The sequence below is a fragment of the Contarinia nasturtii genome, unplaced genomic scaffold (genome assembly GCF_009176525.2).
Source record: "Contarinia nasturtii isolate CC-2019 unplaced genomic scaffold, AAFC_CNas_1.1 Cnas_scaffold_1037, whole genome shotgun sequence".
NCBI classification, from domain to species: Eukaryota; Metazoa; Arthropoda; class Insecta; order Diptera; family Cecidomyiidae; genus Contarinia; species Contarinia nasturtii.
Window position 1 is genome coordinate 146,556 of NW_022198383.1, and position 22,935 is coordinate 169,490.

General features: G+C 34.1%; 6 protein-coding genes across 9 annotated transcripts; 2 read left to right on the plus strand and 4 right to left on the minus strand.

Annotated features, from left to right (window-relative positions):
* Nucleotides 1–136: 136 nt before the first annotated feature.
* Nucleotides 137–1,764, minus strand: LOC116344183. The gene is made up of 4 exons (XM_031772618.1): nucleotides 1,349–1,764; nucleotides 1,033–1,198; nucleotides 681–974; nucleotides 137–604 (listed from the first exon to the last, which is right to left on the minus strand). Exons 1-4 carry the CDS (start codon nucleotides 1,714–1,716, stop codon nucleotides 203–205), a joined length of 1,230 nt encoding a protein of 409 aa, XP_031628478.1. The 5' UTR covers nucleotides 1,717–1,764; the 3' UTR covers nucleotides 137–202.
* A 283-nt stretch (nucleotides 1,765–2,047) lies between these two features.
* Nucleotides 2,048–3,308, minus strand: LOC116343960 (viral IAP-associated factor homolog). The gene is made up of 3 exons (XM_031772297.1): nucleotides 3,171–3,308; nucleotides 2,832–2,961; nucleotides 2,048–2,764 (listed from the first exon to the last, which is right to left on the minus strand). The coding sequence occupies exons 1-3, from the start codon at nucleotides 3,174–3,176 to the stop codon at nucleotides 2,211–2,213; spliced, it is 690 nt and encodes a 229-aa protein (XP_031628157.1). The 5' UTR covers nucleotides 3,177–3,308; the 3' UTR covers nucleotides 2,048–2,210.
* Nucleotides 3,309–3,703: 395 nt separating this feature from the next.
* LOC116343904 (tuberin) lies at nucleotides 3,704–11,186 on the plus strand. The gene is made up of 16 exons (XM_031772221.1): nucleotides 3,704–3,757; nucleotides 3,998–4,108; nucleotides 4,174–4,310; nucleotides 4,378–4,769; nucleotides 4,850–5,228; nucleotides 5,297–5,447; nucleotides 5,529–5,847; nucleotides 5,913–6,186; nucleotides 6,259–6,777; nucleotides 7,056–7,398; nucleotides 7,468–9,220; nucleotides 9,297–9,901; nucleotides 9,974–10,085; nucleotides 10,153–10,714; nucleotides 10,788–10,889; nucleotides 10,977–11,186. The coding sequence occupies exons 2-16, from the start codon at nucleotides 4,045–4,047 to the stop codon at nucleotides 11,079–11,081; spliced, it is 5,817 nt and encodes a 1,938-aa protein (XP_031628081.1). The 5' UTR covers nucleotides 3,704–3,757; nucleotides 3,998–4,044; the 3' UTR covers nucleotides 11,082–11,186.
* A 459-nt stretch (nucleotides 11,187–11,645) lies between these two features.
* LOC116344180 lies at nucleotides 11,646–12,480 on the minus strand. The gene is made up of 2 exons (XM_031772615.1): nucleotides 12,340–12,480; nucleotides 11,646–12,231 (listed from the first exon to the last, which is right to left on the minus strand). Exons 1-2 carry the CDS (start codon nucleotides 12,410–12,412, stop codon nucleotides 11,840–11,842), a joined length of 465 nt encoding a protein of 154 aa, XP_031628475.1. The 5' UTR covers nucleotides 12,413–12,480; the 3' UTR covers nucleotides 11,646–11,839.
* Nucleotides 12,481–14,375: 1,895 nt separating this feature from the next.
* On the minus strand, nucleotides 14,376–17,954 carry LOC116344049. Its single transcript, XM_031772423.1, has 4 exons — nucleotides 17,819–17,954; nucleotides 17,178–17,756; nucleotides 15,175–15,768; nucleotides 14,376–15,111 (listed from the first exon to the last, which is right to left on the minus strand). Exons 1-4 carry the CDS (start codon nucleotides 17,866–17,868, stop codon nucleotides 14,451–14,453), a joined length of 1,884 nt encoding a protein of 627 aa, XP_031628283.1. The 5' UTR covers nucleotides 17,869–17,954; the 3' UTR covers nucleotides 14,376–14,450.
* An 812-nt stretch (nucleotides 17,955–18,766) lies between these two features.
* Nucleotides 18,767–21,962, plus strand: LOC116344289 (protein nanos-like). Of its 4 annotated transcripts, none has more exons than XM_031772763.1 (8): nucleotides 18,767–18,855; nucleotides 20,441–20,665; nucleotides 20,765–20,844; nucleotides 20,906–21,002; nucleotides 21,069–21,190; nucleotides 21,286–21,385; nucleotides 21,456–21,535; nucleotides 21,628–21,962. In XM_031772763.1, exons 2-8 carry the CDS (start codon nucleotides 20,452–20,454, stop codon nucleotides 21,814–21,816), a joined length of 882 nt encoding a protein of 293 aa, XP_031628623.1. In that variant the 5' UTR covers nucleotides 18,767–18,855; nucleotides 20,441–20,451; the 3' UTR covers nucleotides 21,817–21,962. The 4 variants fall into 4 exon arrangements, with proteins under 4 accessions (XP_031628623.1, XP_031628624.1, XP_031628622.1 ...); XM_031772764.1 differs by lacking the exon at nucleotides 18,767–18,855 and adding an exon at nucleotides 19,916–20,407 and having other exon boundaries at nucleotides 20,500–20,665; XM_031772762.1 differs by lacking the exon at nucleotides 18,767–18,855 and having other exon boundaries at nucleotides 19,916–20,665.
* The last annotated feature ends 973 nt before the right edge of the window (nucleotides 21,963–22,935 follow it).

The window sequence follows — 22,935 nt, forward strand, 5'->3', positions numbered from 1 at the left end:
AATGTTTTTCCAATGGGATGGAAGTTTTTTTTCTCATTTATTTTGAAATATTGCTTTATTACAAAGATTGTGTTTCAATTTAGAAAAGGTATTTATTTATATTCCTTATGCTAATATGAATTTAGATTCTTAACCATTTGTTTCAATAAATGTGTGTTCCATTCTCTTTATTTTGAAGAATATTCGTTTACAGTGTAAATATTTAGAAATCAAAATATCCTCTCCTATCAAATATATCTAGAAGATTTTTTAGTTGTCCAATACAGGCTGGATTTGTGTAAAGACCTGAGCTGTTATCATTATTATTATTATTTAAGACATCTATAAAGCCGCCATCGTGAAATTTATTAATGTGTCGTAATCCAACGATAAATAAAATAATAAGTGCATTGTAAAAATCTATTCGAAAACATGCCGATTGAATGTCGAATAGCGTGGGGATTTTGGAAAATTTTAAGAGTTTCAAATATTTCACCAGCTCTGAATGGTAATATTGAATGAGATGTTCGCGATCATCCTGCTTAATTGATGAATCCGAAGAACCGTACAACAAACAAACCAAATCAATCGATGGACTCACATGCTTTCCGATTGCAAAGTCGACCTATTAAAAACAAAGTAAAAATTGATAGTTATTATTCAAAGTGTGAATGAATGTAATATTCTTTATCGAGCCATACAAATCGAATGTCAATCGGTTTTCCATTTTGATCGTGGCGGTAAAGTAAGTTATTCATAAACATATCCCCGTGAGTGATAACATTGAAGCCATCATCCTGAGGTTCATATGATTTGTGTATATTATCAAAAGCCTCTTGTGGAATATTTCCCAATTTTTCCGAAATATTCTCATAGCCGGGCCAATGTTTTATTTCGTTTGATACAGTTTGAGCGATGTTTCGAAAGAAGCTCTGGATACTTGGAGAGTTTTTATATACATTTCGTTTTGTGTACCATTCAAATAGTTCAATGTTCTAAAAGAAGAATAAAAATTCATTGACGTATTTTGTAACGTGCAGGAATCGAACGTACTTCAATGAGTAGGGAAGCTGTTCCCGCATGCCATTTGGCCAAAGTTAACAATGCCAATTTCATATGATCCATATTCAATCCATCAACGCTGTTTACACCTTTGAATTGTTGATTTCTCAAGTCTTCAAATGCAATCATTTTTCGCTCGATGTCTGCAGTATAACACCTGGATGGGTTTTAACACAAATTCAAAAATAGTTGGAATTATTATCACAGTGTAATTTCGAAAAATAAAAATGTCGCTGAAAATGAATTGAAAAATCTCCTTTCAATATGGAGGTTTCATTTTCATTCTCAACAACGCCGATATAAATACCGCGGTGCAATTTGACCAAATTCTCCAACTGATTCCAACAACTTTTCAACCGCTGGCAAAACTTTGGTGTATGCTTCAATTTCTCTTTCATAAAGGAGAGATTCTGCGCAGATTTTTGCATAATCTTCAGTTTGGATGGCAATTTTCAATAAGAAATCACATGACTTTTCACCATGAAGTTCACTCTCGAATATTGCTTTCAAGCCAATCATGTAACTTGAAAAATTTTCACCGTCATTAAAACATTTCTTCGCAGTGAACGATTTTAAAATTGCATGTTTACTTTGTTCCGATTTTTCGATGAGATTTTGAACGAAACTCGAAGTGATCCACGGAAATAATTCAAAAACTTTACACTCTTCACCCATTGCGACGCAATCCGATCTATTCTCGCGCAAATTAATATCCAAAATGAATAAAAAATACTTCTGATTGTAACAACAATGTATACATACCCTTTTATAGCAAATAATATCGCAGATAAGACATGAAGTGTATTCTCATTCGCTAAACTAAAAAAAATAATCAGTCGCGACGTTTATCTGCTGATTTCAATGCAATAAAAGAGCATTCTTATGAAATAGCTATAAATAAGCTGTAAAATCATTAAATCCATGATATAGTTGGTGCGCTGATATACAGAATGTATTTCAAGCGTTAAAATTGTTATCTTAATCAGAAAATCAAAATGCAAACTAATTCACTCGCCGCAAGCAAAAAGTGCTTGACACATTTCATTTTTATTTATGAAATTAAGAAAAAATGGTGTTAAATAAAGACAAATACAATTTTGATCGAATACAAATTTCAAATGTGAGTTGATGCGCAATGATATTTTGATGAGAATACGTGCCAAAACTGACTACCAATCGTTGGTATTTGCCAAGTCTTCAAACAATTTATCTTTAACTGTTTGTCGTGGATCTTCTGTGATGTCCGTTTTGATTGCATCGTACTGACCAAGCAAGTATTCGAATTCATCGGCGGTTAATTTTTCCCCACGTAATTCAACTGGCCCGATGATCTGTTTCGTTATGTTGCCTTCAAAGTAAATGAAAATACTTGGTAAATTTTTCTCCGGGAAGTTCGGTATACAAGTTGTGGCAATCGACTTGATGAATTTGGTTTGTGGGTACCGCATTGCCAAATTGTTCATGTATTGATTGATTAATGCGCACAATGGAATGCCCTGCTTGTACAAGTGCAAAACAACATGAATGCCATCGCCCGCCTTATTCACTTCGTCCACATAATCTTGGCCGGAGATCTCACGAACCGTGCCAAATTTACTCTTTTCGGCCAAAGCCTTCATTTCAGCAATTCGCTTATTACGGTATTCCAACAAAATTGCTTCATCTTCAGAGTCTTCCAATTCATCGAGCTCATCCAAATCCATATCATCCATTTGCTTTGAGTCTAAAAATATTTTTAAAACACATTAAAAATGAATACAAATGAATTAAACGGATTTTACGATACTCACTGTTCATTTTGCTTTCAATGGCTTGCTCGACCATATTCACCAATGACTCTTCGGTGATTTCAGGCTCTTTTGGTGGTAAAATGCCTTTTGAACGCAAAATATCGTTCCATTCAGTGTCTTCATTTGGATCCTGAAATTCATTCGATTCGAAATTAGAAACAATTTAAAAAACAAACATTTATTTAGTTGGGAAACACTCTTGTTCAACGTCAAACTCGTCATGCATGAGTCATTACTATATATGGAAATATTAAAAACACCCATCGTTTTGATGCAGTGAATTTGACTGGAAATTCCATTAAATTTAAAGAAAAATTACACTTTTTGATTGTCACTCACCAACATTGTGTTTTGAGTTGCCTTTTTAAGAGATGAATTCCCAAATAAAGTTGAATAAATAAGCAAAATTCGAAAATATCGACCAGAAAAAAAAATTGATGCTGCACCAAAATATACCTTTTCACGATCTGTTTGCGAATGACATATTTTAACACATGAGGTGAGTTATTTTTGGATCATATGTTTGTCATCGGCATATTTTTGACGTTTCAAATGTCAGTCGCTTCGTAGTAAATTATTCCAATGAATCATATGCAATGCTATGCATTCATTATACACAAAAATCAAATAGAACAACTTCAATTACATTTTCAAAACGTAAAAAAGGCAAATAAAAGAAAAATTCACGAATTGAAAGTAAATTTTTGGTTGTAATTCCCCTTTTTTTTAACTATTCACCGTTGTTTGTCTTATTTAAATGTGAATACGTAAAATGTCCATGTGGCACCCCCAAAAGCTGATTGTCAGCTGGAAAAAAGAAGACAATAATTTACGCAATGCTTGACAGTTGTTTTCTTGTGCTTCAGAGCAGAGAAGATTGATTGTGGCTCCTGTGGTATAGAGGAGTAGAATTGCTTTTATTGTGTGTAAGTGTCTCTCTTCGACTCGGAAAGTCTATGTGGAAACAGAGTGTGTATTATCTTGTGGTTGGTTGCAAGTGAATTCTTGCTCGTGCATTGAACAAATGCCACGGCATAAACAGCATTGAAGAATTGAAGAAATTAAGCATTCACCGTATACATTAAAATTTAGTTAGTTAAAATTTATTGTTTAATTTGTGCATTTTCACCGAATGAATGTGTACTGTTCTTCACATAAAAATACAGAGTAGCCTTGAAAGTAGATCAAGTTCAAATCAACATCGATTGCCACCATGAGTCAGAAGGATTCGTTGTCGAAATTGAAGAATTTCTTTCGCATGGATAAAAATTCTAGCGGTAAGTGGATTGACATTGAAACAATTGAACAATAACAATAAGCATTTCCATCCACATTTGAGCAGGGAGTAATCGTGAAAAAACTGATGCAGACTTGTTGCGTGATCTGGAAGGTCTAATACAACCACAACTCGCAGCTACACAACGATGCAAAACACTCAAAGACCTATCCGAATCGGATAAAATAAGCCGATTAGAAGATGTAAGTACATCTCACATTTGGACCCAACTCAAAACAACATTAACTCATTTTTTTTTGCAATGAATAGACGACCATCATTCGGATTTGGGAGTTGACCAAGGATTTGATAGCATCAACACGACCTTGGGAACAGCGTCATATAACCTATCGATTTTATCAGAAGTTGGTGCTGTGTCAATTTGAAGACTTATCATTAACGCGTGTACACTTTTTTCGCGTGATCCAAGAACATGATATAGAGGAAGATGTACAATGTCAACTCGATTTATTGAAAACAATAACCGACAATGGGAAAAATATTAAAGATATCGACGATAAAATCGGAGATTTTATACTTAATCGATGGCTCGCCAAACTTCGCGACATCAAACAAATTCGAGAGATTTTAATTATGGTACATAATATCATTGTTTATAATGCAGCTTATTTAGATCCCGATATTGTTAATGGAATTATCACGTAAGCACTGTCTTGTATTCAACCGTTTATCAAGTGCAATTAACCACTAATTGCAACATTTTTTTTTTATTCAAACATAGATATGCCTGTTTGATGTGCTGTACAAACGACGATATTGTTTTGCAATGTTTAGACGTTTTAGATGCAATTCTTTGTTACACCGTACTGCCAAACAAAATGCTGCCAGAATGGGTAAATGCCCTGTGTCGAACCGTAAATCGTGAAATTTACGTTCAAAAATCATGGGACATAATGAAAAAATTGCTTGGCACGAAAATGGGACACGCAGCTCTGCTTTATATGTGTAATTTATTGAATAATTCAAATTATGTGAACGATGACGCTCTACTACGTGGCGCTGTTTTTTATATTAATATGGGATTGTGGGGATCGACCTGTTCGAATGCAAATGATCTATTTAAGCAATCACCAACTTCAGTTTTACAGAGTTTTTTATGCGTAAGTTACTATTTATTAGATTATTTTACCTGAAAATAGAAACTGATGTCGCATTTTGATTTTTGCAGGCACTTAAAAGTCAGCGAGTGTTTGTCACGTATGAAGTAATCATCGGTATTCAACGACTGATCTATGTGTCTGGACGTGATTTGAGCGAACCCACTTGGGATGTTTTGTGTGAAATCTTAATAACGATAGCCGACAACATTCGTTATTACGGTAAATTCCTGTGCCTACATTGTTTTTGTTAAAACTTAATTTAACGACTCCTTTTGAAAACAACATGTTTTATGTTTACAGAGAATGATGGTCTTTCGAAAGACAGTGTAATTCATATTGCATATCACGAGGCGCTTGACAAAATCGAGCAACTTCTTCAGCGAAATGAAGCTGCCACCGATTTGGAAACCATTTACTCGGTCATCGAATATGTGTGCGAAAGTCGATCGGAAGACTCAATCGTTAATCTCATGGAGTACAAGGCAACAAAAATAACACCAACCCAAACACAATGGTTGCAAGAACTGAACTCGTTCATGAATCGCTTTTTCAACATGCACAACTTTAAAATTCGAGAGAAATCATTGCAGGTGCTTAAGCGCATCATGGACAATAACAAGTAAATATTTTGCTCGAAGAAAAGTGGAATGTTCCAAATTAATTTTCTGAAAATTTGTGAAACAGGTCCGCCTATGAGGAAGAAATGCTGGAGAGTATTGTAATTCCGACGTTTTCAAATGTTGCATATGAGAGCGATGCCAAAATTCGAACATGTGTCGGTGAATTGCTGTTGAAATTGGTTGCCCAATGCGATACAAAACGAAGCATTGAATTACTCGATATTGTGGAGAAATTATTGAATCGGCCATTCGATCGATTTAATGATGATGGTCGAATCGTTCTTAAGAATGACGATGAACTCGCCCATATTACCACGCTCATTGACGAATTGATACGAGTAAGTTAAACTAAATTACAATATTTTTTTTTTTTTTCAGATAAAATGTCGATTAAACATTGCTATTCGTAGGTATTCTTATCGAAACTGCACACGGTATCCACGGCACATGCCATAAAAATATTTGCAATGTTGAATGCACACTTGGAAAAATATTATCAAAAATCAACCTTACTTGAGTCTTCAGTTCCTGTTCGGAGTAGCATTTTTGCATGGTTGCTACGAATTCGGGCCAATGCAAATTATTTCGTCGGATACATGGACGATTTGAAGAGTAATCGAATGCGATATAGCCATTTCTTGAGTATCGATGCAAACGAATTGAATTACCATCAAAGTAATCGACAACAACAAAATCAACCGCCAGCACCCACACAACAAACGTCACAAGATACCGAAATCCAAGCACAAACAACCATTTCGATAAAGCGAAGTTGCAAAATGTTTATCGATTGTTTGGTTAGTGAAAATGATTGGTCCGTGATGCAGCTCGTTTTGAAGGGATTACCATTGATGTTGCAAAATAAGGCATTGTTCCGTGGCGTTGATATGGAAGCATTGGCCACCGCTATTATTGGTTTGGTGACAAAGGTTTGTATGCATGGGGCGGAAATGAATGAGACGAAATTTTCTCTCTCATGGGCGCAGCCATATTGAAAATTTTGTATGCGCTTATATGTAAAATTGGTGGCGCCACTGGTATATTTGATGGAAAAAGAAGAACATGTTTGAGTCTCACTCGTTTATATGTAAATTACATAGGCATTTCCAGGCCATGTTTGTATGGATTTCATTTCAATTGAAAACACACATTCAATGACTCAACAACTATCGCTTTGAATGAAAATAACACTTTTATCTATTCACAGTCGCAACATTCAAAAGATAAACCACGAATCGATACATTTATTCCTTCAACACACAAACCGCAGTTATCCGATTTTCAAGCATTGGTAATAAATACCATAGCCGCATTGATTCCGTATCATCAAAATCTTGGCAGTCAAATTCAGAATCGAATGATTACAACGTTGCGACCGGGTCTACTATCGCTAGAAACAAATACACCACGTGTGTGTATTCAGGCATTTACCGTTATGTTGATGGAGATTTTGGAATTGATGCTTCGTCATTTGGCTGAGATTCTGTTTGACATGAGTAGAATGTCGACGACGTTGAATGTTGCCGTTCCCGTTTTGGAATTTTTGTCAAGTAAGTCAATTTCAAGTCACTTTTCAGCTCTTTTACTTCTTTGCATCTAATTCTCCATTCTTCTTCCAGCTCTGAGTCGTTTACCGGCTCGTTTGTTTGCCAACTTTACAAACACTCAATACATGTATGTGTTTGCGATTTCATTGCCATACACAAATCCCCACAAATACGATCATTATACGGTGTCATTGGCACATCATGTAATCGCCGGCTGGTTTTTAAAGTGTAAATTATCATGGCGAAAGGATTTTGTGCAGTACATTTTAAAAGGTTTAACAACAAATGTACAAAAACCATTCGAAGAGATGAAACGTAACGATCATGCGCCGGTCAATGAAGATTCGTCAAATCGAAAACGAAGCTCCAGTTTAACTGAGCGTGGTGCAAAGCATCGTGAACGGCCGGCAATTCAAAATTTACACATCAAAAGTGACGAGGCAGCCGATGAAGTGGCATACAATTTTCACATGGAATTGGCCGATACTTGCATCGATTTTTTGTCACGTCATACCTATTCAACGTGTTCAGCATTGCCGAAGCGTTCATCGACCGCCGAATATCTTTTAACAAATGGTCATTCGATGTCATGGCTAGTGGGTAATAATGTGGTTACGATCACAACCAGTGGATGCTCATCAACAGCTGGACCAAATGGCCTATGTGATCGTTGTGGCTTTATATGCAAAACCTCTAAATTGACTGAACAAAGTTCATCGAATGGTGCAACATCGCCCGAAGTGAGTTCATTGAAATCGAGTGGAAGTGAGATATGTCGTCGATATACAAAAGCCACTCTACAACATAATAGCGGTGAAGTGTCAGAGAGTAGTGAATTTTCAAATTCATCATCGATAACAACACCGTTTGGCATGAATACAGACACCGGTAGATTTTTCAAGGGTTCATCGAACGAAGGCCGTTTCAATTCATCGGGCAGTTTAGATGCGTTGTCACGACGTGGCAGTAATCCGGATACTCTAAATCATTCATCAGAAACGGTTAGCAAACACGGTTCGATTGGCAGCCATCCGATGTATTTGTCACCACAACAAAGCATCGAACGTATCAAACAAGTGTGTATTTGTGCGTGTTCGGGATGGGCGGAAATCGTTATACGACGACCAACTGGAAATATGTCATGGATTATGAAAATACAAAATCACATTGCATTGGATTCACTATCGTGCGATGTTCCACTTCAAGACTTGATCAATATGTGCACACCATCGTTGGGCGAAATCTATAATATTCCCGATTTTATGAATCAAGAACAACTGTGGAGCAGCAATGTGAATATAGCAAATGAACAAACATCATCAAATGAAGTGGCCAAAAGAAACTATTATAAGGTCACAATTGAGTCGAACACTTCCAGACCGAATGAAATGATCGAAAAGAAATCGGATACAGTACAAAATGCTGCGAATATTACACAAAAGACAGAAAATTTGACTGCAAATTCTGCAATTTCAAATGTGGAGACAAATACGACAGTGTCACATCCATTGAGTGGCCCAATAAATATACCGAAATCGGCGAATGCCGAGAAAATTCCATCGGGCAGTTTTAGCGATGTAGAACCAGACGACGATGATGGCAGTGGCGTGGTATTTGATGAGAATGACGCCAAATCAAGAAATCCAGTTCGTCGTGTAAATTCAAGCCCGGAAATGAGTTCGAATTGGCGACATCCGTTCATTGGACAAAAACCGAATCAACCACAATCGGCTGGTATTAATTTATCGGCACATGGCAGTGCCGATGATGATTTTTGTATTACGGACAATGAACAACAACAGAAAAAGAAGAACTTGCGACCAAGGTGAGTGCAAAGAAAAAGAAAGCAATTGTTCTCAAATATAAATGTGATTTTTTTTTTTTTTTTGGTAAATTTTCAGCTGTGAAGCAATCCCTGAAGAGATTGGTGATGCAACACCACCGAAAACCAGTCAAATGGATCAACAGAAATCAACAAAAGTTGATGGTACCGTTTCAGTAGTTGCAAGTGGAATGGCAAAGAATCAGCACAAAGATTTCATTGCAAAATCAAGTTCCACTCAAAATACTTCGACTTCATCGTCATCGTCGACATCATCGTCAACTACAAAAATTGGGCCAAATTCGTCGGTCGACAATTTGTTACCGTCAAATCCAAATGCAGCACCACGTAAACAGCATTCAGCCGATGATGCTGAACAATCTCAATCGCGACAACAACAACCACCGATGAATGAACCAAGACACAGTTCATCTGGATCGTCAATCAATCTTGGCGGATCATCGTCCAAATTCAAGCTAAACATTGATATGCCAAATTTGGCCACGAAACCACCACAATCACATGCTCCTTTATCGCCACGCTTGCTGCGTAACAATCTTGAAATGTCACACTTGAATAGTTCGAATAATTTCAATGATTTCCAAAGGGGACGATCGAAAACCATATCAGTTGTACGCGGCGAACGTGACAATCGTGATAATTCAAAATGGACATTCAAAAGCAGTAAGTCATAACTTGAAGGGGAAATGAAACCAAAATGGTTCTTAATAATGGTTTTCTATTTATATTTTTTAGCTCGATCAGTGCTCAGTCCGAATTCAATATTTCTACAATTCTTTTATACCGGTCCAAATCGAGTGACCGAACAGCCACTATTGATCAGTCAACAAAATTGCAAAACAATCGAGTAAGTGAATGACCCATTAAAATATACCGAATATCCTAGTTAATTGGTATTCCCCCTTTTTTCGCAGCATGATCAACTATATTCCACCTTTTGAAACGCACAAAATCGGTGTATTATACATAGGCCCCAATCAAACACACAACGAAATCGAAATCTTGAGTAATCGCTATGGTAGTTTACGTTATATGGATTTCATTCAGAATTTAGGTGCTTTGGTATCGCTGAAAAATGCAAAAGAATTGAACTTATTCATCGACATGGAGACTGATGGCAGAGACGGTAACTTCACATACATTTGGCAAGATGATATCATACAGGTGACATTTCATGTTGCCACGCTGATGCCAAACAAAGAAGACGATCCAAATCGAACCGAGAAAAAGAAAAATATTGGCAACGACTATGTGTCGATTGTTTACAATGAAAGTGGCGAAGAATATAATCTGAGCACGATCAAAGGTCAATTTAATTATGCGTGTGTTGTTATTGAACCGCTTGAATTGAACAGCAATCGAATATTTGTACGATGCAAGGACGATGTGGCCAAATTCATTTGCCATACCGAACCGAAGATTATATCCGATGCAAGTGCGGCTGGTTATGCTAGACAATTGGCACTTCATGCTAATGTAAGTGAAGCAATATTCAAATGAAACCAATTCATCAAAGATTCACACGCAATTTTTTAAATTCAATTCACAGTTGGCATCATTGGTAGCAAAATCATTACAAACAAAGAACGGAAGACCGTATGCATCGAACTGGCTGGAGAGATTGCGTCGGATCAAGCATCTTAGGGCAAAAGTATGATATTTTTTGATTTCATTTATTATTGCTTTGGCATTAGACGCTAACATATGTCCCTTTATAATGTCCACAACATATTTTTAGATACAAAAAGAGAATGGAGGAACGTCAGCATCAAGTTCAAATCAAACGGCTAACAACAGTGCAAAGAACGAGAGAGAAACAGAAGATTTCACTCAATATACGTAAAACTTCGATGGTTCAAATGCAAATCTATAATATTTTTTTTATATAGTTTTTAATCTAAAATCATTTATAAAAAAATACAAATATTATCGTCACCAACCATATTTACCACTGTCTTGTTTCATTTATTAACAAGGTTAGCACTGCATGAAATGCATCGAAAAATAATAGTCTATCTAAATGCATATTCATACAAATAATATTTTAAATACATCTTATTGGACGGTTAAAAAAATCCTTATCCCTGAAAAAAAAAAGATTTTTACAGCCAACCTGTTATGGGTTATCTATATAAAAAATATTTTGAGTGACAGATGATATACACTGCCGACAGAAAGTTTGGGTCAAGTCATTTCATGTTTACTACATTATTATGGTATTTTCTATTCAACAACACATGTATGCACATTTTTTTTATCTCCTGAACTACAGGTCGGCCTTAAAGTTGAATTTTACTATTTCAAATACATTCGATCAGATTGGTATATTTCCATATTCGAAGTAGTTAGAATATTGATTACCTACGATTTATCACCTGTAACACAAAAATCAAATTAAATAAAACAATTTGTATACATCAATACATGGTCGCACACACAAAATGTCCACAATGATATCAATTCATCGAATGCGTTTTGTTTGTGTGCGTTATGTTTATTTGTCAGAAAGACATATGTTCTTCAAGTGCCATGAATTGTACATTTGTTTAATGAACGATTTTTAACCGCTTGTTTTTCTGCTTAAATTCATTCAACTTAAGTTTATTTTAAAAGACCGTTGAATGACAATTTTGAACCGTGACCATTATCAATCGTCTGATATCCTAGACATTGATTAAGAGTCACTTCTTTTCGTAAAATCAAATCATCTTTTGAACCTCCTGCATTGCCTGAATCACTATCCCAAACTTCAATGCGGATTTTTGCGTCCCTTGGAATTTTGGCGTTCTCGTAGTGCTCACTAAACTTTACCGCATTAACTGCAGCACTTTTTGTTTCTGATCTGAAAACCTGTTGCCCATTTACGAAGATTTTTACATAAGGTTCACAATATTTTGACATTTGTTTGAATGGATTAGTTCCGTCACAGTTTCCACCATTTGCCAATTTATGACCCTCAAAAGCAAAATTAGAAATGCGTAAACCTGCAAATCCTATATTACAAAAAAAGCAAATAGAATCAGTTCGCAATAAAAAATATACATGAATATTAAATGAACGACATTAATTAATGTTGAAAATTAAATGACAAATTAGTATACCTGCATTACTCTCGCAATATTCAATGATACAGAATATAAGTACTGTTGCAAGAACCGATCTTAATGCAGCCATGTTATAATTTTTATTTCAAACTTGAATAAAAGAAACAATTGGAATAGACTTTAATAGCTTGGTGTAGCAGTTGGATAACTGATATCGCTTTCGAACGCAACGACAGTTTTATAGCTAACAAAAAAATGCGAAAAATTCGGAAACATGTTAATATTCATACATTGTTAACAGAAAATATCAGTAATGTGCGAAGGGGAGGGGTATGAGAGGAAGGCTTACCCCCTGTGATTTGAATAAGAAAAATTTGAAATGATTCAAATTGAAATTTTGGTTTTTCATTCGAAATGTGAGGACCTTTTTTGGTCGCCAATTTTGGAAAGTGAGGAAAAATCTTCCGATTTGCTAGGGTTTTTTGAACACTAGAGAAATTCTTTCAATTTGCTAGGGATTTTCACCGCAAAATTGAAATTTTAGTTTTGTAAAAAATCAGCCCCCCTGAAAATATTTGCTCTCATTTTATTTTTGCTCTCTATTGTCTGATTGTTAATTTACACATCTCCGAAAAATGGTCCAAATATTTTCGTGAATAGTATTTCGTTAATTGAAAATGAAACAAAACAAAACAAAACAAAACAGACCCATATATTTCAACATCAAAATAAAATTCCGTTCAAAATTAATGGTATTTGGAGTACATATCAATATATTGAAGGTTGTTTACTACAGAAACAATGTCGTTTAATTTTTACAGTTACCTTTCAAAGTTTCCAAGTTTTAAACCAAATGGGCTTTTAGCGTTACATCGCCAAGCTTTTTGTTTTTTTGTTTGTAAAACCTTTTAAATTATTTTGACTAGACATAGACACATTTGAAGGCATCGAACATTATTTTCATATGTATTAAAAGATCAATTTAAATTTGGTAAGAGTGTTTGGCGAACTTCACAAAGCACGAGTGTGGATGTGTGAAATTTTCACAGCCAAGTGTGCAATATGACTGCCACCATAGGTATATGTTGGAATCAAGAATATATTTTTTTTGTAGGAGACAAGAGCACTCAAATATGTGGTGTAACACAACGGAAAGAAGCTCAACGGAAATTGTCCACTACGAACAATGGAAAAGCGTTCCACGAATAATGTAAATTCACATCCAAAATTTACCCGATAAAAGTCGAATGTAAAACGTGAAATTCCTTGCACTAGTTCAGGCAAATTCCTCTGCGGTTTTGATACAACTAATGAAAAAATCACCAAAACTAGAAATGTAAACAAAATGAGCTATTTGGTGTACATCAATGAAGGAATAAGAAGAATAAAATTTATTACAATAACAAATTTTTAATATTTCCATGTCATCGAAAATAAAGAGCGATGGGAACTAGTATCGTATATTCCCCATACAAATTAATTTTATCGATTCTACGAATACGACATCTGTTAAAAAAGATACCGATTTTTGTTACTACTGTTGCTTTGACACAGCTCGAGCGAACTATACGGCTATGGCTGTATTACAGACGAACTAATACAAAAGAACACACAGACTCCGATCCTGTGTATGCGTATGATTGACGACTGAGTGCAGAATTTGTAATACATACGCATACACAGAATCGGAGTCTGTGTGTTCCTTTGTACGTTTACACGAGCTGTATTAAAACACCACTAGTAACATAAATCGGCGAGTTTTTTAGTAGATGTCGTATTGGTGGAATCGATAAAGAAAAATCTACGATATTAGCGCTCATTGATAAAGAGTAGCCCGTTTGATATATTATGGAGACGAGCGTGAATCTCAGTAAATGAATCGTTCTGTACTGAACCAAATTTTGAGTTCCAAATCAAGATAAACTATTGTTTTATTAAATAAATGATTGAAACAAAACAACACATTGCTTCATTATTTCAAACAATAACAAGAAGCTGTTGATAAAAAAAAATTGTCAGCTTGATCGTATTGCTACATTCATTTTATATTGCAAACGTTTTTTCCCTAAAGAATTAAAAAAAAAAACATCATATTTGTGATTGAAAACCATTTTATTGATTTTAATCAAAGACATTCCTAAAAAAAATTGATGAAATTTGAAATAACTTTAATCGCGTGAACTTGACTGTGGGTCAAAACATGACGGTATCGCTACTTCTTCCGGAAATGGCAATAATTTCTTTGATTGAAACATTCTCAAAATATGTTCTCGAAAAGTTGCTGAATAATCAAACTTTTTCGTAAAAAAGGCTGCGGTCAGAATTGAATTCGTTTTGAGTTTAAGCGTCTTGGGATCATGGCCTAAAATCAACGAGGTTGCATATGCAATGGCAAATGGGCCGCATGACGACCGATCTTTCTGTTTTGTCTTTGGATGAATATAAGTAATATTTTGATGGTATGGATAGCGTGCATTTACAATGTGCATTTGTTGTTCATCCAAACGTTGACTGTCATACACGTAAATCGTCTTATCGCCAGCATTATAAAATATGCACATGTAATGTCCGGGATTATGTTCATCTATTCCTTTTGAAGCTAAGATTTGTACATCGTTTTTTGTGCGATTATGAATGGGGATAAGTTCGGGATAGAAGACAAAATTGATAGAAATCATATCAAAATTGGTTGTTGACTCAACTAAATTGGTAAAAATACTGATTGTACGATAAGAGAACAGTTTATTTGGAGTCATGAGCTGCTTCATGATATCGGGATCGATGTTGATCAATGACTCAGAAATATAATCAATGTCCAATCGATTCGATCTATTTTAGAGGAAAAAAATGCTTGAAAATATTCAAAAGATTAATTTCAAAGTTTTTTTTTACCGTGTAAATAGCGACAATTCTTTTTTTTGAAACATTTCAAAAATATGTTTTCTCAAGTGAATGGCTTTATCAGGATGTTTTGCGTGCATTTTGAAACCATATGTGGCCGGTGTTTTATTCAATATCAATGTTGTTGCATATGCAATAGTAAGTGGCCCATTTGATGTGTCATCGTATTGTTCGGTTTTTGGCTGAACCCAAACCACCTTTCTTCTCATTGGATAGCGGTTTTCCAAAATTAATATGCTATGTTCATCCATTTTGTCTAGCATAGAGTTACTGAAATAACTATCGTAAATGTAGAGAGTTTCAGGATTTGGATCGTAGTAAATGCATAAGAAATGTTCCATTACATTACTGTATACGATTTGAATATCGTATGTGTTTGGAGGAATTGCAGGATAATTTTCGAGTTGAGGATTAAAATCTACGCGAATCATATCGAAATTGTATTTTTCACGCACAATTTCAATAAAATAATTGATTGTTTCATCAGTTTTACTGGACCAATACTTCTTTGCTAAACTTCTTTCCAACTTTTTTCCTTTTTTATTCGTACAATCAATAACGTTGACGTACGATATGACAAGACATCTGATTTTGAAGAAACAAAATAGTTTATTAAAAAAATTAATCAGGCATCACCGGTCAAAATTATGGAAACCCTCAATAAAAAAATAACTTTTTTCGGTCTTGAATTTTTTTCTTACTTTTAGTGATCCAATACAAATAATTTTTACCATCTTAGCCTCAAAGTACGAAAAAAAATATAAACTTCATATCGAAATCTAACGCGGTATCAAAATGACGGCCGTCCGTACTTTGGGTCCCGCCATCCAAAAATAGGACAAATCGAACCGGTTATTGTTTGATCTTGAGACTTTGCAGTTTCAGTCTACTTAATGTATTGGTAAAATATGCCACAATTTATTTGAATTGGATTGGTTTCCATAATTGTGACCGGTAGTGTATTTATTTTGATGTATATTCTTTTCACTTACAATGACACTATTTTATTTAAATAATTTAATTTAATACAGAAACGTTTCATCGTTTTAATATGAAATTTTTATTTTTTTTATTTCGTAAGAGTTTAAAACTCTACTGAATCCATCAACCTTTCAATTCAATATGAAAAATTCAGTAATTTTTGTAAGACTACGTAATGAATTTCTCCCAAACTGCTTGACATTGAAGTTTTATAACAACAGCTGTGCAAATTGAAACAGGGATCATTAGTATAAACATTTGCAAATATTTAATTCTTATAATTTAGAAATTCGACTTTTGCGCAATACATTATAACAATTTATTCATTACTTTTTTAAAAAAATTATGGAAATGGTAATAGTTTTTTCGATTGAAACATTTTTAAAATATGTTTTCGCATATAATTTGAATAATCAAATATTCTGGTAGACTTTTTTGATTTTTTCGATTTCGTTTTGAGTTTACGAGTCCTAAGATCGTGGCCAAGAATCAATGAGGTTGAGTATGCAATGGAAAATGGTCCGCATGATGAACAATCTTTCTGTTTTGTCTTTGTTTTAATATAAGTAATTTTCTTATGCTTCGGATAGCGTTTTTCTATAATGAACATTTGTTCATCACTCAAATATCTATGATATTGACTGTCATAGACGGAAACCGTTTTATCCTCTGCATCATAAAAGACACATATGTAATGTCCAACTTCATCTGATCCATCTGTGAATAAAATTTGAACATCGTCCTTGGTGTCATTATAGAGGGGATATAATTCAGGATAATGGGTGAAATCAATGAATTCCATTTCAAAATCCGTTGTTGCCTGAACTAAACTAATAAACGTATTGATTGTACGAAAATGTAAGAGTTCGTTTGGCGTTTCAAGATCATGCAACACCATAGGATGAATTTTATTTAAAGAGTATAAAGTATACTCAATATCCATTGTATGAGACCTGTTTTTTGGGGAAAATATCTAATTGAAAATGTCACATTTTAAAAGCTTTTCAACTTACTGCGGAAATAATGATAGTTCTTTTGCTTGAAACATTTCTGAAATATGTTCTCTCAAATGAATGGATTTGTCCGAATAATTAACATTCATTTTAAACGTATAAGAAGATGGGTCCTTCTCTAAAATCAATGTCGTTGCATACGCAATGGCAAATAGACCGCTTGATATTTCATCATATTGTTCGGTCTTTGGCTTAACACACACCTCATGGTCTCTCATTGGATACCGATTTTCTATAATTGGAAAATGTTCATCCGCAATAGCGTTAGTGATATCGTACAGACGGTTATAAATGTACACAGTTTTATAATATGCATCGTAAAATACGCATGTATAGTGGCCGGCATCAGATAAATTCAAATTACTGTATAAAATTTGAATATCGTATGTGTTAGGAGGAATTGCAGGATAATTTTCGAGCCTAAAGTTAAAATCGACCTCGATCATGTCATAATTATATTTTTCACGAACGAATTTAATGAAATAATTGATTATTTCATTGGTAACGGGAGTATTTGGTTTTTTAAGCTCGCTCAATATATTACAATCACCAATATTCACGTTGGATATAAGAAGACATCTGGCATTGAAAGAAAAACATTTTTTGATTTAAAATTCCTTTGAATGATAACTTTCACTTACAGTTTTAATATGAACCACATTGACATAAATTTATCGCCGAAAAATCTCATCGTTAAAAAGCGTTTTCGGAATATTTTCTAAGAAAAGTTTTTTAAGTAATTCTATGTGAAAATTTTGAATCCTTTAGCCACCACATTTGATAAGTTTCTGGCTAATTGTGAGTTCATGACGTTTGAAAAGGCACGTTTCTCTACAACAGTTCCAAAAAGTCAGAAATTATTACGAAATATTTATTTTAATTTTTTTTTTAATTTGACTGTCGATCAAAAACAGAGCATGAAATCGTACTTGTGAAGCCTACTTGTCAGAAGTTGAGTTCGTATTTGTACACAGTTCGTACTACGAGCCTCGTACTGATACAAACAACAAACGAAAGTAATTTATCAGAAATCAGTAACATTTTCAATTATTTTCGATTCAAACGAACCAAATGGCACAAACGAAAATTATACGTTCTAATAATCTGTTGCTTGAATTGATATTAATAAGCATGAGCGACATAGACACACATTGATTAACAGCATTCGGAGGGATTTCACTTACTGGATCAGCTGATTACAAATGAATTCACATGACATATATATTTATGGACAATATCTACAAGATAATCGTCTAATAGAGCGAATGAAACTGATTTTATATTCATTATATCATGGCGCATGATATTTTATCAACAAATTATTTTATTAAAGCAATTGTTGTGAATATAAACATGTTGATCAGAATTTGCTAGTCAATATATTTTGCATTTATACTGTCTTACATTTATTGGCTGCTAAGCAATGGAGCAGTGCTAATATACACTTTTACTCAAAACAATAGAATGATGCTATTCTAACGTATATTTGGTACAATATTAAGATTGGCAGTATTAAAAGTGTAGTGTCCAGTGAAGTGTAGTGTCCAACGAGCCAGTGTCGAATGAACTTTCACTATGAGTTCAATGGCAAAAAAATTGTTTGGAATTGCGAACATTTTTCCGCAAATCGTTTTCGAACCGATCGCATTACATTGCATTTGTTATCGGTAACATCACGGTACATACTAAATCTTGTTATTTGAATTACCTCCAGCTGAAAAAAAAATTATGGCAAAAAATCATTGCGATAGTCATAACCCTGTATCAGATACTAAATCATTTCTCAGAATTATTGCTAATTCAAATGATTGGTGTTCAAGTATGCACAAGAATTCATACACAGAGACAGAACTGTCAGAAATGGCGCAGTAGTTTGAATCGGTTTCAAAAAAAAACCGTTGCAAAGAAATTCAAAGTTGTACATATAAAAATATTTTTTTTTTTTTGATAATTTATCATATGAAATATGGTCAATTTCTGAATTCAATTTATCTGCATTTTATTTCAATTCAATCGAGGCAGTTTTTTTGTTATTTTGCATATTGTTTTTAAACACAAACACTGATCCGTACGACTTCAACAAAAGCGGCCAAACATACAAACTCCGATGCATACAATTGGAGATTGAGTTAAGAGAAAGGAAAAGAGAGAGAAAGAGTCGCGCCCCTTTAGTTTCAATCAGTTCGATTTTCGTTTGTGTGTGCGAATTTTTCGTTTCTGTATCATACATACTCTGAGAAAACTCAGATGTTAAAATTCAAAGTAATAAGAGAAAAATGCCATTTTAACATGGAGAGGTTTTTAAACATGGTAAAATCTTATTTTACCCGCAACACATTTCTTTGTGGGTAAAACCGCATTTTAACATGTGAAAAAATCTCTCCATGTTAAAATGACGACAAAATGCCATTTTAACATGGAGAGATTTTTGAACATGGTAAAATCTCATTTTACCCGCAACACATTTCTTTGCGGGTAAAACGGCATTTTAACATGTGACAAAATTTCTCCATGTTAAAATGGCATTTTGTCGTCATTTTAACATGGAGAGATTTTTTCACATGTTAAAATGCGGTTTTACCCACAAAGAAATGTGTTGCGGGTAAAATAAGATTTTACCATGTTTAAAAACCTCTCCATGTTAAAATGGCATTTTTCTCTTATTACTTTGAATTTTAACATCTGAGTTTTCTCAGAGTACACTTGTGATTTTTTGCGTCTAAACAGTCACAACCAGAGCGTCAGCCAATTTGAAAACATATTTATCGCATCAACGGCATTTTTTGTTTGTCTTTCTTGGAAATTGTTTAGACTTAGTGGAAACATTAACGAAAAAGATAAACAGCATCAACGAGAAGAGCGTTTATAAAATAAGATCATATATCCCGATTATTTCGTGAATTTATTGCGGACATTTCATCGTTTACAGAAGAAAATTATTTGTTTTGTCAATTTGTTTTCTCTGGATTATTTTTTTTATTGTTGTTTTAATTTCTGTTGACAGTTTTGTTATTTGTAATCGGCAAAATCAGTTCGTAAGTCATGAATTTGAAAGAGTATGTTGATCAAGAGGTAGAAAATATGAAAATAAAATTTGGATATTATGGTGGACCAAAAGCGGCTCCATTTAGATGTGAAACTCTGCCAAATGGTATTTTTTCATCAATATTTTAAATAAATTGGTGAATGGGTTTCATTTGTTGAGGATTTCTTTTAAACAAAATCATTAGGTAGGTCCTACACATTTCTTATGATTTATTTAGTGAACTTGCGTATGCTTTTGAATGGAATAACACCAAATCTTAACATGCCAATACAACAGCACAATGTGCAACGCTTCAATATGAATCACACAAATACAGCATCAGCATTGTCATCAGCATCAGCATTGAATGATGTAAGTGATTTTGGCAACAATGGCGTCGAAATCTATTCAGACGAACAAACAACGGATCCATTTCTATTGAGTGGTTCGAATTTGCAAAACGGTAAATTATTTATCAATATTTTAAATGGTGAATGGGTTTTCTTTTTTGGGGATTCTTTTTAAAAAATCGTTAGATAGACATTTTTCATTGTATATTTAGCAAACTTTTGTATGCCATGGAATGGAATACCGGCAAATGTTGATCACAAAAAATCGACATCAGAATCGTCATCAAATGATGTAAGTGATTTAATCACTTTTCAAGTGAATTTTTTTTGTTTTAATCTTCTACTATTCACAGTCGATCTCTTGCGGTTACAAAAGCAATGACCATATTGCACCCAATTCGGTTAAACAATCGCCACATTCATTTGAGTCGATGGATTCGATTTGGCCAGGTAATGCGTTTTAGCTATACATTTGCCGGTATCCATACATTTTAATTGCATGTTACATCGTGATAGGTATGGAAAATCGTCGTTGGACATGGAACTCATCGGCAACAGGATCTTTGCCAATACGCCATCACGGTGAACTTAGTGCCAACCAACAACGGTACATGCAAAATCAATTGTCAACCAATGATGTATGCAAGTTGTAATGTATTTTGATGTATTCAAAATGTTTGTATGTCTATTGATTTGTCGATTTTCATTCCGTTTCATTGCAAAAACAACAAAGTCAAATAATTTCGGTTGGCAACCCAAACATGGTGCACTCAATCAGTACGATCAAATGGCATTTCATGAACGCGCAAGAAACAATTTGCATTTAGCAAATGGTAATTAAAGAATGATTTTGTGTGTATGGTTTTTTTATTGAAATTTTTATCTTGTTTCTATGCTGGAAAGGTGACGCACCACCGCCGCCGCAGCGCTATCAAAATGGCCATGCTATCAAAAAGCGATGCCCAAAAAAGAAATTGAAGAACGTGAGTATATTTTTGGCGGTCAAATTAAATCGAATGAAATCGATTAATTTCTTCTTTTACTTTTCAACACATCTCATATGTTCAACGCAAAGTTTTGTGCATTTTGTAAGAATAATGGCGAACGAGAGTACATTTGGCAATCACACCGTAATGTAGATGAACAAAATCGGACAAGATGTCCACGTCTACGTGCATTGGTTTGCGTTATTTGCGGTGCAACTGGCGATAATGCACACACCCGACGTTACTGTCCGGACCTTGAAATATACAAGGTTCAATAACATACAACAACGAATCACTGATTCATCATACTATGATCATCATAGTATCGGCTGCGATAAGTCTATAATGACAATGAATGTCTTTTTATCGTCATCCCAAATCTATGACTACTTAAGTAGTGTTTTCTTTTGATTTTACTTTTATATTATTACCATTTTTGTTTGAAATCGATTTGCATGTTTTTTTCTATTGACAATGCTCTCGAATGTTACAAATAAAACATTAAAAACTCGACTTTCATATTAAATCGGTAGTTTTTCTTTGGATTATTTGAAGATTTTTAGTTTTTTTTTCGTTTATTTTGGGCTAACACACATCGGAATGACTTGGAATTATATTATGATACATGTCATTGTGATGCTGAGATGATGATTTTTATTTATTAATTTTGGAAGCGATTGTCAAACAAATTGAATTTCGTTTGCATTAGATGGAAGCGAGTTCTTTTTGCTTCAAATAGTTACACAGTTCCATCTCAATGACATTTATCGGTGTTTCAAAAGCTAATGTTCCTATGATCGATACAAAAATCGTCACCACATAAACCACAATGAACATGTTATACTGTAAAGATAAAAAAATTTGAAGCACGAATCATTACTTTTTTTTACTGTTTCTTTTTAAAAGCTGTTTTTTAAAAGTTAACTGTCTTGATTCAAGACGCAATTGATGAATAAGTTATTATGGAAATGGCAATAATTTTTTCGATTGTAACATTTTTAAAATATGTGTGAGTAATCAAATCTTCTCGAATTCCATCTGGTCCATCTATGAATGAAATTTGAACATCGTCCTTGGTGTCATAAAATCAATGAATTCCATTTCAAAATCCGTCGTCGCCCGAACTAAACTTATAAACGTATTAATTGTACGAAAATGTAAGAGTTCGTTTGGCGTTTCAAGATCATGCAACACCATTGGATGAATTTGATTTAAAGAGTATAAAGTGTACTCAATATTCATTGTATGAGACCTGTTTTTAGGAGACAGTATTTAATTAAAAATGGTGGTGGATAAATACTGTATAAAATTTGAATATCGTATTTAGTCCTTTTTCGAATTGGAACATATTTTTCCGGATGCGAGTAGGAATGGACGTTGATCATATCGTAATTATA